Source organism: Trachurus trachurus (assembly GCF_905171665.1).
Source record: "Trachurus trachurus genome assembly, chromosome: 21".
NCBI lineage: Eukaryota > Metazoa > Chordata > Actinopteri > Carangiformes > Carangidae > Trachurus > Trachurus trachurus.
This window is the reverse complement of record NC_139899.1, coordinates 22,028,052-22,041,526: the sequence shown is the minus strand read 5'-3', so window position 1 is coordinate 22,041,526 and position 13,475 is coordinate 22,028,052. Positions and strand designations below refer to the sequence as shown.

Here is a 13,475-nt window from a genome sequence, read left to right as displayed (position 1 = left end):
CTCCTTCTTTTTGCATATTCTATGATTTTTTTTTTTTTAAAAGAGAGTTTCTTTTAAACTAGATACACCTTTTACAGGTAAACAAAAAGAAGTTTCAGCTCATCGAAGCTCCTGAAATGTCCAGGCAATTCCAAAGGTGTTAAAAAATGTTCTCTTAAACTACACAAAGATTGGAAAAACAAACAAAGAAACAGAAAAAAAAGAAAACAAAAAACAATAGCGCAGGTTCTTGGACGTACTGGTTTTCCAAACAAGCGTGTTGAAATAAGAATAAAAAAACTAACCGAAAAGAGAAAAGAATAAAAAATATACAACTCTGTGTAACAAGGTAAAGCAAAGTCCTACAGTAGAGAAGGCAACAGACATGATTGAATAAAACAAACAAAAGAACAAAACAGGAAAACACTGATGCTACAAAGAAATTCAAATATATGTACAAGACCCTGTTTTCCTTGTGTTGGTATGTATGCACATTTGTGAGAGTGTGTGTATGCGTGTGTGTGTGTGTGTGCACAATTGCCATAGTGTGTTGGTTCTTTAATGTGGAGTTCTTGCAAGTCTGTCTCTCGCTAGTCGATGAAACATTGTTTTCATTGTATCTCCTGCAGTTTCACATAGAAAACATCCTCAGTGACACAGGCGCCGCCCTCTTAGGAAAAAAAAAAAGAAACATACAGGGGGGTGGCACTGTCCCAAAAAAACCTTTCTCGTCTCCACGACCTGCCGCGAGCCAACTGTTGGAATCAAGTGGATCCAAAACACTTCTCACCAAAGTCATGAGCATGAACTCTGTTCCAGCGCTGCGTGCCAGACTGAGCCCAGTCTGACCCTGACGGATCCTCCTGCAAGCCGACGCTGAGCCTGCTCATCATTACCAGATGACGCTGGAGATGCTGGTTTCCCTTGGCAGCAGAGGGAGCATGGCGTTGTTGGCGTGCGCCTCCTCCAGGCTGTGCTCTCGGCTCTTCCCCGGAGGCCTCTGTCCGTTCAGCAGCGTTAGCGGGATGTTGCAGTAGGTGTGCTGGTTCCCCAGAGAAGACATAGGTGGCAGGGTCCCTCCTGGGGGAATGTCATACTCGTAGCTGCGGTAGTAGTGTTTCTGCCTCATGGTGGTGTGGTAGGTGTTGTGGAAAGAGGAGCGCAGCTCGGGGTGGGCCGTGGCCATGGCAGTGGAAGTGGCCGCCGCCATGGAGATGGCAGAGACGGTCTGCAGCTCTCCGAAGGGGCCCTGCTCGCTGACGTCCAGCGCCGGCTCGTGGGTGAGCATGGGCACCGTGCGCCTGAACGGCATCTCGTACTGCAGCTGCTTCCAGAACTTGGAGCTGAGCTTGTTGCTCTTGGGGCCGCGCCACTTGATGACGGTGAGGGTTTTAATGGTGTGTTTGAGAGCCTCCACCTCCTGGTAGTTCATGATGCCGCGCAGCTCGGCGCATTCGATGAGGATGACTTTGATCTCGCCAGTCACCAGCATGTTGCGCAGCCGCGTCTCTAGCTCAAAGATGCTCCAGCCTCGCCGCACCACGTAGTTGGGCGTCATGACTATAATGAGGCGTTTGCTCTGGTCCACGCAGCGCGCCACGTCCTCTATGTAGGCTGGAGGAAGACATGAGAGTGGCAGGGTAGTTGAGTGAGGAACATTTAGGATATTCAGAGCCACACACACATCACTGAATGAAAAACTGGACCACGACACTGAACACAACACTGATGGATGAACATACACATCAAACACAAAACACAAGACAATGACCGGTGGTTATTGTAATAAGAAAGACATGTACTGTACTGCATATGTGTGTGTAGAGACTCATCTAAAAGCATGGTGCTAGTGAAGCTGAATATGTCCTCAGCTCTGAAGCAGTGTATTCTGTGTATTGTAATCAATACTCAGCCCCAAAGACCAGGCTAAGTGCTGCACTAAATGGCTGCAGATTGAAAAAAAAAACTAGACAGTCAATAAGACTAAGCTGAGTTGCTGTCCATCCAAGTGGACCTGATGTTTGACAACTGAGCTGCTCTGTAAGTGTCTTTCTTCTCTAAGGCAAATGACAGCAGCTGACAGGAGGAGAGGAAAAGACTGCGGACGAGTACCTCCAAAGAGTCGAGTGTCGTCCTGGTAATGCTCATTGGTGAGACCTAACAACATAAACATTTTCACATTCAGGTCACAGGCAGAAGACACAGCACAGACACAGAAACATACGCAACGCAGAGGAGGAAGCAGGGGCGCCTCTCCTCTCACTCATCTTTTTTATTTCACATACGATTAATCACATTCAATGTTTCCCTGATTGGACATTCATCTACAACGATTTTGCTTGGCACTGACGCTGGCGGCAATTTTCTTTTGATTAAAGGAAAAGGAGGCAGCTCAGTCAGCAGGGCTCAGAGCCTTTGCACATTTCCCACTGATGTTTAATTCTGTCTAGGACGTGTTTGTGTTTTATCAGTTCCACATGAAGCCTACAGTACAAACACACAGCAGCATCACTACTAACTAGAGCACACTGTGTACCGCTGGCACAGACTGGCACTACTCAGCAGAGTTAGCACACACGAGAATATGTTCAGACAGAATTTTCATGGATTTATTAGCGCATGGATGGAAATCAGGGAGGATGATAAATTCGTTCAATACATCAGCTCCCTGTACACAGTGTTACAGCGTGTGTGTACTATGTAGCATGGGAAGAGCCAGTGAAGAATACTATAATCTTCTCATTTAATGCCGAGAGGTTTGAGGGGTTCTGGCTGACAGTTTCTGGGCTGAACGTGTGTTTTTTTTTGCCTGCTTTTTCCCCAAATCTGGATTAATGATCTATTCATCACAGTGTGAATGCACTAAGCAGGAAACTGCCCTACGAGCACGAGACACTGAAACACGGGACAGTGACAGTGAGAAACAAGACTCGAGACAAACAACACACAACAAACGCAGCAGCTACAGCGGCTGTAGACACCGTCACACTCCACTTCACCGAGTTACATGAACATATATATATATAGTATAGTACGTGTGTTGTTGCAGTTGCGCTTACTTCCTGTTGGAATGAGGTCTCGATCCGGGATGAAGAGTTTGTAGCCGTAATGTTTCTCCAGGACGTCGGGGAGGATCTCCAGGGCGAAGCGTTCCTCCTCCCTGGTCTCCTGACTCCACTGGTCCGGGTCCACTTTAGTGTAGGACAGGTACGCGTCGTAGTCTTTGTTTTCTGAAAAACACAGGGAGACAACTAGTGAAGAGCTCATCAAGAGAATCTGCATTAAACCAACAAAAAGTAGAGTTGCTCGTTGGTCGAATGGCTAGAGAGCATGTCTCATGTTCAATCAATCAATCAATCTACACAGTCCTATCAAATAAAGGCAAAAAATGCTCCCAAAAGTATCTTACAAACAAAAGTACTTAACATCACGACTTTTCACTCTTAATCCATGCAGGTATTTTGCTGTTGCTTTGTCCCAACAGTGTATTGATTCTTAAAATTCATTGCATTTTAAAATACATTGTTGTCAATCAATCATTCATTATATTCATAATCTTTCATTCCACACAATAACACAAACTACTATGAATAAAAAAGGCAATTAATGCAGAAATCAGGGGAGTGAGAATGACTTTAATATAGAGTTTCCTGTATGACACGACAAAAACAAGACAAAGACGACATTTAGATCGACCTTTTCTGCTGCAGCTTATGCTGTTCAGACAAAGTTTGTTTTTCCAACTTGACACCAAACCCAAAGTCTAATTTGTAATTATGCCTCTATAAAAGCCTCCAGGGCTCTGGTTAAGGTCGGGATGGCACCAATCACACGGTGTTGATGCTGGGTTATGAGGACGAGGTCACAGTCTATGTCCCAGAAGTGTTGGAGTTAGGTGAGGCCAGGACACGGGACATGAAATAGGCCCAGACCGATGATACGAACATATGAGGACAGTGGTGTCCGTATACTTTTGGGCCATGCAGTTTATATGAGAAACAAACTGGGGTAGACACGAAAATACCCAAATCACGATTCAAACAATATCCTCAAAATGATTTCCCAGCAGACAGGGGGAAGAACTGAAGATGCAGAAGACAGAAGATGGAAAAAAAAAGAAAAAAAAAAAAACCTCTACTGGTGACATGTTCAGTAAGTCCTAGTCATTATGCTGTGTAGAAACTAGAATGTGGGCCAGCCAAAAAGGGAAGAGGGGCTTTTTCACAAACTCTTTGAGGAGTGCACGCAGCTTTGAAACTCACTGGAAAGGCCAGGGCTGCGCTCAGTAAGGATCCAAACATCAAACAACGCTTTCAAATTAGCAACCAACCTTGCAAATTAACCACCTAGCAAACTTGGAAAATCAAAAACAGCTTGTATCAGTGGTCCCTGACGGTATGACTTAATCATGTGGAAGTTTGAGTCAACAAAACAGTGTGTAATAGATAATTCATGCAACTGTAGAAACAATCCAGTGATTTCAAAATGAGTTCAGTTCAGTCTTTCCAGAATTTTTGAAAAAGAAAAGCGAGAGAAGCTGAGAAAAAAGAAGAAAAAAAAATACAGGGACACAAACAGACAAATCCGTTACTGATGCTGAAGTTAACTATACTCTGTAAAGAAAACAAAAAGTTGCCCTCCAATTTCAGGCTGTTTATGCTCCTATTTGTCGCTTGGGGAATGTGCTTGGAGCCTATCCGGTCCCCGTGTATACCACAATCTGGCCTTTGACAGCACAGAGTGGGCATCATTCCACGACTTATTGAGACTGATCTCTTTTTAAATGGGCAACAAATTGAAAATCTGTCTCCACTGTTCCCTATACGCAGCCGTCCGAGCAATATACACACAAACGATCACGTGCAACAGCAGAAAGAAAGAAAGAAAGAGAGAGAAAGAGAAACGTACACACAACCATTTATTCACAAGGGTAAACAAATAGAACACATTCACTCACATGAAAAACAAACCAACAAAAGGCACATACGCAGTCGTCAATGCTTGTTTGACAATGAAGTTTTGGGGCGAGACAGAAAGAGCTGATGGGGGGAAAAAAGGGCCTGAGGCAGAGAGAGAAAGAGAAAGACAGAGTTTGACTTTTGAGGCGCTCCCGTCTTTACCTCCATCCACATCCTCGCTGCCAAAGTGCCTCCTATAGAAAAGCATCAGCTCGATTTTGTAGCATTTGTAGAGGGAGATGAGGAAGATGAGCAGCAGCAGGATCGCCCCCAGCCCTCCTGCCAGTTCCACCGTGTACATGAGCTCTGCTGAGGACAACACACACAACAGAGCAGCAGAGGTTTAAAAATGCGGAGACGGTCGCGGTTCAAACTTCAGTCGCCGTTCCCTGTGTTGAGAATACAAAAAAGAGAGTTTATTGATTCTGCAGGTTTGGACTCAGGAGTTGTCCTTTTCTTTTTTTTTTCTTTCAAAAAACCTTTTCTTTTTTTTCCCTCGTTAAACTCAAAGAACGAGGCAGTTAAAGGACACATTTACATTTGCTGGAATGCCGTAACAAACCATCAATATTTTCAGAGCTCGGCTGCTCAAAGTGAAGCAGCATCAATCTTCAGTGGGAAGAGACACGAGGCTCATAATGAGTTTGGGAAAAATGAGAGGGCACAGAGCAGGGAGACGTGGGTATAAAAAAAAAAGAGATTATGAGAAATTGGATTCATTTCTTTGGAGCCGCGCAGCAATGACACAGATCTGCACCTTGGCCGTCGTCCATAGTGGGACTTGTGGGACAGTTTTGGACATGGATGGAGGCATTTTCAAAACAAGACGCTTTCAGTTTATTCATCTCACTTAACTCGCCCCTTTCCATAAAAAACTTCTCTCCTCTATCTGGCATTTCCATCCCTCCCTTTTCTCTCTCTGTCTTTCCATTCATTTCTCTTCTCTATTATCTCCTCTCCATCTCCCCAGAGATCCAGCTAGGGGAAGGATGAGTTATGGTGTGTATTAAAGCAGCATTTACCTGGTTGGCTCAGCTAGAGCGGGTTCACCTTATATCTCTGTCACACTGTGGGCCTGAACATTGCATGGCTGCCATAGCAACTGTGGTATACGCTATATTTTCACAGATTATGTCCCCTGCACAGGTAGATATCTTTACAAATCATAATCGCATCGGTATGAAGTCAGGAAATATATATACTTATATCAAAACAAGTTCAAATTGCAGCAGGAAGATGAGATATTTTCCAATACAAGTCATTTTAGTTTAAACATTTTTATTTACCACAAGCAGAGTCACTGTTATTTTCAAGATAACATCCCTTGTCTATTCAAGGAATATTTAAAAGTTTGGGGAAATGTGTAACTGGTTAGCTTAGCTTAGCATAAGGACTAGAAAACTGTCAAACTGCAGCAAATGACACTGTGATTTTACAGGGGTTATGTACCTGAATGATTCTGTGAGAGTACAAGCCAGTAGCTTGTGCTTGTGTTAGCCTCGATCAATGATCAATGATCAATGATCATAACTGAATCCAGTTATGCCATTAAGAGTATTTTAATGTAAAAAAAAAGTATGAACTAGTCCTTTAACCTGTAAAGACAGATATTCTTGATGAGTTGGTGCAAAATCTTTGATGTATTTTCATAAACAATAAAGAGAAAGAGAAAGACAGCGCTGCATATTATTGGCTCTCTTCCTCCCTCTCTTTAATGCTTCCAACTAATCAACAGCAATCACCCTCACTCTTTCGCTGACCACCACTTCCCCTCTGCCTACTCTCTTTCCATTTCCCTCTTTCTTCTCAGATGGAGGGAAAGGCAGCCTGCAGGGACATTCATAAACCTGCTGCAGGGCTTACGAGTGATGCATTCTGGGAGGGGAAAACATGAAATAAACATGAGAACAGTGTCGCTGAGAAAGAAAGATGGACAGAGAGAGAGAGGAAGAGTGGGGGAAAAGAGAGAGATTAACTTGATGTCTTTCTTGAAGTCTTAGCATCCTTCTCCTTGGAAATGCTGCTTTGACAGAGAGTTAAATGAAGCTGTCTCCAGTCTACAAAGACCACTCAAAAGAAACTGGGACGTCTACAAAGGACGGTCACAGAGACAGAGATTAAAGTGGGGAGACAGACAGATAAAGACTTAAAATGTAATTGTATGCTGAAGTTATTGGCCTGTTGGGGAAAGCTGAGGGCCAATTTGCTGTTTAAACAGCCTCAAATTACCTCTCTTTGTAGGGTGACAACCAGTGCATGAAAAGAGCTTCAGACAAGTCATGCTAGAGAGCCAAAATAGCTACGCAGCTGCTGGGGCACACGTTGAGAGGAACAACACAACCAAATGGAGCTCGAGTACCGATTGTTAACACAAGAGTGGATGGGAGAGGGAATCAAAAATGGACCAGAAAAATACAACAAGAGATTCTGTTTTGCAGAGCGCTGTAAGGTCTCTATCTCCTCTTCAGTTGTAAGTTAAGAAGAGGGAAAATATGCAAAGTTATCTAGTCACATAGTAAGATTTTCTTGTGTTGAATAAAAATGGTTAAAGGCTTGATGTTTCATTGGCCCAAACAGATTTAATGCAGGACTTATAAGGGGACTATGCAAGTCCAGTCGCTTTTATGCTGTTTTGATCACTTTTTTTTCTCTATGGAGCTCCCTCTACAGTTTCAAAGTACATATTTTTACTGTCATACAAACTCACCGCTAACCTTCTTCCCATGTTTCTCATGATACGAGAGCTGGGACACCGGGTCGGAGGTGCTGATCTTGCAAGGTTGGTTTTAGGCCAAGACACGCTATTGTGGAAGTCAGAGAGCTTTCACAGTTACTCCAAAGCTGTTCTTGCATAGTTCCCCTTTAATGTTAAACTAGATAATGAACGTATAAAAGCCACGTTGCTTTCTTGTTCTTAGTTTGATGTGACAATCAACATAATCTGCTAAACATGAATTGACAGCCAGCACATATCTTAGTGTAGCTGTAGTAGATATAGTTTCCAGCCTTCTGCAAAGTTAAGCTAACCAGTTGCTGGCGCTGACTTCATATTAACCACAGAGAGAAATGTCAAGTCATGACCTAACTCTGTGAAAGAACACCAATACCAACACGTGTGTTTAGCAAAATCTGAAAATAGTTCCTAAATGGTAAAGACAGATATCTTCTTTTGCACTGCTCACTTGGCCTCATATATATATATATATTGGCCTTGTAAGAAGGGGGCATATAAAGTCTTCCTTATCTGATTACATTTATTTTATTATGCAGCATAATCTTAAAGAAACAGACCAGGTTGGAGTATGTGCACCTGGCTGACCACAGTCAACCCTTGCTCAGTGAGCAGCTGCAGATATATTATGTTGAGGGATACAAGACCAACAGATTCAAAAATGGTCCTGTACGTAATAAAACTATAAGTTTCAAGTAAGAAAACTACTTAATAATAAAAATGATCTTGAACTTTGAACCTTGTACCTGATTTTCTATTGTCACTAAGGTGAGTAAACACCAGCTTGATCTCTTTAATAGCTAAATGCTCCAACTTTGATCACCAGCTGCCGACTGCACTCACACTATCGCTGTGTGTCAGTCAGCTGGTGCTGGGCAGGTCGTGGGTTTTAAAGCTTTTTATCAGGAGACAGTTTCCTGCTGTGGTAGAGAACGATGCTGATGAGAGCAGTAAGAGTGAACCAGAACAGCGAGGTTGAGAGCTTCAAAATGAAAAAATAAAAAGCCGAGGAGAACTGCATAGTCACGATTCTCTGTAGGTTCGTCACAATGAGCAACTCTGTTCACATTTCACACTGATTGTTAATAGGATAATATTGATTAGAGCTGCTGTAGCCTAACCTTTGACACACTGGTGGGTCACTAACAAACACACGCTGCGCAGCCAAACTTTGCTTAATTTAGTGGAAATCCCAAAGTTTCCCCACAAATGCCAAATGTGTCAGGCTGAATAAATTATGTACAAGACATCTAGAATATTTGTATTTGATGAAATGGCGCAGCCAGGCTTTTAATCTTTCATTCATCATATAGCTTTAATGAAGGGTTGGAACAAGCTGATACAGAATATATATATGAGGCTGTCAGACAGTGAGGAATAAGATGATTTCTTTTTCCAAACTTCACACTGCTTACAGTAAAATAAAATGCAAAAACACTCCTCATCGTCAAAGAGCCCTTACCCCGTCTGAAGAGCTGGATGGTAGCCTGGCGTCGGCCGTTACCGTTCTCCACATAGCAGGAATAATTTCCCAGGTCCTCCTCCTCCAAAGAGTCAATAGTCAAGGAAATTGCCACTTCCTGTTCACCGAGGTGCTCTTTGACGACCCTGCAACACAAACAAACATAATAAAAAGAAAGAAAAAAACATCTTTTAAACTGTTCATGGGATGCAGCGTGATGGAGCAAGTTCCCTATGTGCTTTGTAGGAGAACATGTAATCAGTGCAGCATGTATTTGATTTCGTTCAAGAGTCACGATCGTGAGAGCATCAATAACGAAACATGTTGTGTTGCAATTCAGAGTGACAAACACAAGCAGCGTGCAGCTCCGTACACACCACACGCCGGACACGGACGGGGCTCAGTCTTGTGTTACTGGCCCCGTACTTCACGGTATGTTAATTTCTCTCTCTGCACACAAAACATATGAGAAATGAAAATCAATAAGGACTCTTCCTTGGCATGTGCGGGAGGGAAATCAAATAATGGCGATGAGAGGAAAATCTTTTTATAGCGGCTGCCATGGTAACGGAGAGAAGGAGAGAAAGTAATATTCCATAAAGTAAATGAGTGTCCCCCCGGTGGGCTGGTTGAGCCTGATGGAGGAGGAAATGGGGAGATAATGCTCCCTTGTACCGTAGACACACTACTTAGCCCACTTTTACAGCACCCTCAGCACAAATGACACTTTGGTGAAAACAAAGTGCAAATTATAAAAAGATCACCTCTGTTTGTCCATATACTGTATATATATGTGTGTGTGTGTGAGAGAGAAAGAGTGTGTGTGTGTGCAAGTATACAGTATATATGTACAACTGTGGTACGTGTTAATGAAAACGGTATGTGTTGAGAAGGAGGAGTGGGATGAGGAAAGAGGAAAGTGTGTGTGTTTGTGTGTGTTTGTGTGTGTGTTTGAGTGTGTAGTGGTATAATGACTCTCAAGCATCACTCCTCTCTCTCACTTTCTAGCTGATAAACTGCGCACAAGGACCTCGTGTTGGGGAGATCTGGCATCAGTAAATAAAAGTGTATCATGGGCTTTGCATGGAGAGGCTGAGGCAGCGCTGATGATATTTGTAGTTTCTGCTGAGTTTGTTGTGCAATTGGTGGTGGGGGGTGGGTGGTGGAGGTGGGGGTTTGATTCGCTGAGAGAAGGAGGTAGGGGAATAATTCATGTCTCTCCAGGGAGTGGTGGGTACTTTGAAGCCTCCCATTTCACATTATCACACTATATGAGCTGGCACAGCTTGCTGCCATACAACCTGACGGATAACGACCACCGCTGTACAACGCGAGCCTCAAATGGAAATGATGAGGACTTAAAGTTGGAGGAGGAGGAGGAGGAGGAGGAGGAGGTGGATAACAAGGTGCAGGTGAAGCAAACGGGCGCAGATGAGGAGCTGAATGACAACTCCGAAACACAAACAAACAAACAGCATCAGCCGAAGTGTGAGCCTTGAAATATATCAGACCATGACCATGGGTGTTGAAAATGCGATCTTCCCACAGGAGTCAGCTTGTGTAAAAAAAAAAAAAATCTTTGCAAAACTCTGTAAAATCCTCCACTTTTCTTTGAGCTGATTGGGTTTATTGATACAGAGTTAGCAGAACGAGTTAATCTTGAACTCTTTCTCAAACTATGGTCGCTGCAGGCACTTTTTCTTATTCTTCAATATTCTCTCCGCTCCTCTCATTAGCAAAACCTCTGTGTTTGCTCATTTAGTGATCAATTCCCAACTTATTCATTCCCTTTTATACATTCGCTTCGACGTGCACCTGCAAAACAGCAACTGAACTGGGTCAACCACGTTATCGATCGCCTCCTTCATTATGCTGAGCAAGATTTGTTTTGCTAATTTATTAATCTCTGCGTGCTATGCTAATGTCCAGTCATCCGTGCTATGATAACAACAATAGCCCTGTCCCGCCAGCACAAATGAGAATTTATGGGCTTGGGTTACCATAGAAATGAACTCCTCCGAATCAATAGAGCTCAGAGTTGGGTAAATAAATGCCTGCAGAAACTGTGAGCCCGATGTATGAGAGCTTCTCACTGAGCTCAAGTTTTGGCTGCTGTTGCATTAGTAATAAAGCTAAAACTGTATGGGTGCCAGCCTGGAGTAACCCTTATCAACATGCCCGCTGTACTGTATGTGTCCACCCTGGTCTGAACGGAGGCTCGGCTGCAGGGTGAGCACAGATTTGTTCATGTTTAGCCTCTCCTCTCCTCTCCTCTCCTCTCCTCTCCTCTCCTCTCCTCTCCTCTCCTCTCCTCTCCTCTCCTCTCCTCTCCTCTCCTCTCCTCTCCTCTCCTCTCCTCTCCTCTCCTCTCCATCTCCTTGTGTCCTTGTCCGGTCCGTTTCCCTGGCTGCCTTCATGGAAAAGGGAAAAACCAAGGCTCGAGTCTGGCTGAACCTGCACAGCAGCATCAGCAACAGAGAGTGGATGATCAAATACATTATTGATCCGCTGCATGAAATATTGGTATGAATTATTGAAAAGATAACCCCCTCAGCCTGTGAGTGGGGGAATCCTGGTGTCAGGGAGTAATGGAGGAAGAAGAGAGAGAGAGAGAAACAGAAAGACAGGAGTGGAGCAGCAGCAGCAGTGGTGGTGGTGGTGGTTAAAATGAAATTTGTTTCTGTCGCCTGTTCATATCTGGGCACGAGCAAACTCACTGATGTGTCTTCTTCACTATCCTCCTCAATGACTCCTACCATATTTCTCTCTCTTTCCACCTCTTTCCTCTGTCTGCTCCCTCTCTCTTTCTCCTCCTCCTCCTCCTCCTCCTCCTCCTCCTCAGCTCTCCGTGGACCATCTGCATGCTGCTATAGGTGGGTGCAGCAAGGGAGATAGCGATAGTGGCGGCGGTGTGAAAAATGGCGGTTGTTAACCATCTGACAGGGCTGTCTCCCCAGAGCTGCAGCCTCTCCAAACAGCCCTAATGGGAAACATGCACATGGACCAGCGAATGGACTTGTTTAAATGTGTTATACCAGTAGGAGGGAGAGACATGGAGATGAGCTAGTTTGAAATGTCTTTAAGAGGGCTGGAAGTGAAGCTTGCTGGGTGCATTTTTGGGTTTTATGTTTCACTGCAATGACACAGTTAGGAGAGGACAAGGTACAGAAATAAGATGAAAAATACATATTCATCTGTCTCATATGAGCATCCACACTAAATACTTTATAAATCGAACGCACTCTTTATTTTTCCATTAAATTTCTCTGTTTAGGTGATTTTGTTTGTTGATCTCTTGCCAACTGAGGTGTCATTAAAAGTGAAAACTAAAACTAGACCATTGTATGAGAGATTATACTGTAGAACATACAATGGTCCATGATGGCAAACAATTGAAAGGACAGTACTGAATGTTACATAACTTCTATATCGACGACAACACTTGAAATTGCTTGCACTGGATAATCCATCCTGCCACACAATTAGAAAAACAAAACAAACCCCCAACAACAACGACGACTTTATTTTGAATTTGTTTTCAGATTGTTGTCAGCGCTGGTAATGGAGCTGCACACAAGGAGTCTCTTTGTCAGAGTGTCCAACCCGACTTCAGAGAAACAAACCTTTTAGTGCGAGAAACAAAACAAACATCAAAGTCCCTCTCTTACAGACTCTGCAGTACGGGTTTGCTTTTTGTTTTTTTTTTGTCCTGTGACTTGATTTTTTGACAATGTAGCTGATAAATGAAGTGAAGCTTGGGACTAATAATCAATATGGCAGTGCAGCATGACACAGTGTGCTGGCATCAATACTGTGATGTGCTGTGAAGAAGATACAGTAGGTAGTGATATTGAAGTAACACTGTTCAGAGCACTGAGCTGTTTTGCTTCCTAACAGAGCTGCAGACCTTTGTCTTATCCAAACTGCAACACAAAGTATTTACTCCTGCACTTTAAAAAAAAATGCACTTTGCCACTTTATAGCTCTTCATTTTCAGCTACAACAGATACTGTGATGTATAATAGATGATTATCATGCTGTGTATGAGTTTGCAGTTCTATTGTTTCCGTGCAACAATGTAGCGCCATCTGCTCACAGGTGCATTTTCGCGGGACGATAACATAATTTTCAACAAAGGACTTAAAGTGGCGAAATGAATGAGCGATGATCAAAAACAGACTTCTCTCTGCATGATGTTTACACCATCGCAAAATAAATGGAGATCAGCAGCTGCTTGGAAGGCAGCGGATAAATCTCTGGAAAATGGTTGGCGGAGTGAACGCAATTTGGAGTTAATGGACTAAAACGTGCAAAACCATTGGTATCGTCCTTTAATATTCTCCAG

General features: G+C 43.3%; 1 protein-coding gene across 1 annotated transcript in view; it reads right to left on the bottom strand.

The window, feature by feature from the left end:
* Positions 1-555: 555 nt before the first annotated feature.
* Positions 556-13,475, bottom strand: part of il1rapl1a (interleukin 1 receptor accessory protein-like 1a) — a gene marked incomplete at its 5' end in the record, with an annotated part of 151,376 nt that continues 138,456 nt past the window's right edge. The window contains 4 exons of the mRNA XM_083997326.1: positions 556-1,593; positions 3,039-3,209; positions 5,100-5,243; positions 9,131-9,276. Coding sequence (XP_083853452.1) covers positions 872-1,593; positions 3,039-3,209; positions 5,100-5,243; positions 9,131-9,276 — 1,183 coding nt within the window. The 3' untranslated portion in view covers positions 556-871. The remainder of the gene's footprint in view (positions 1,594-3,038; positions 3,210-5,099; positions 5,244-9,130; positions 9,277-13,475) is intronic.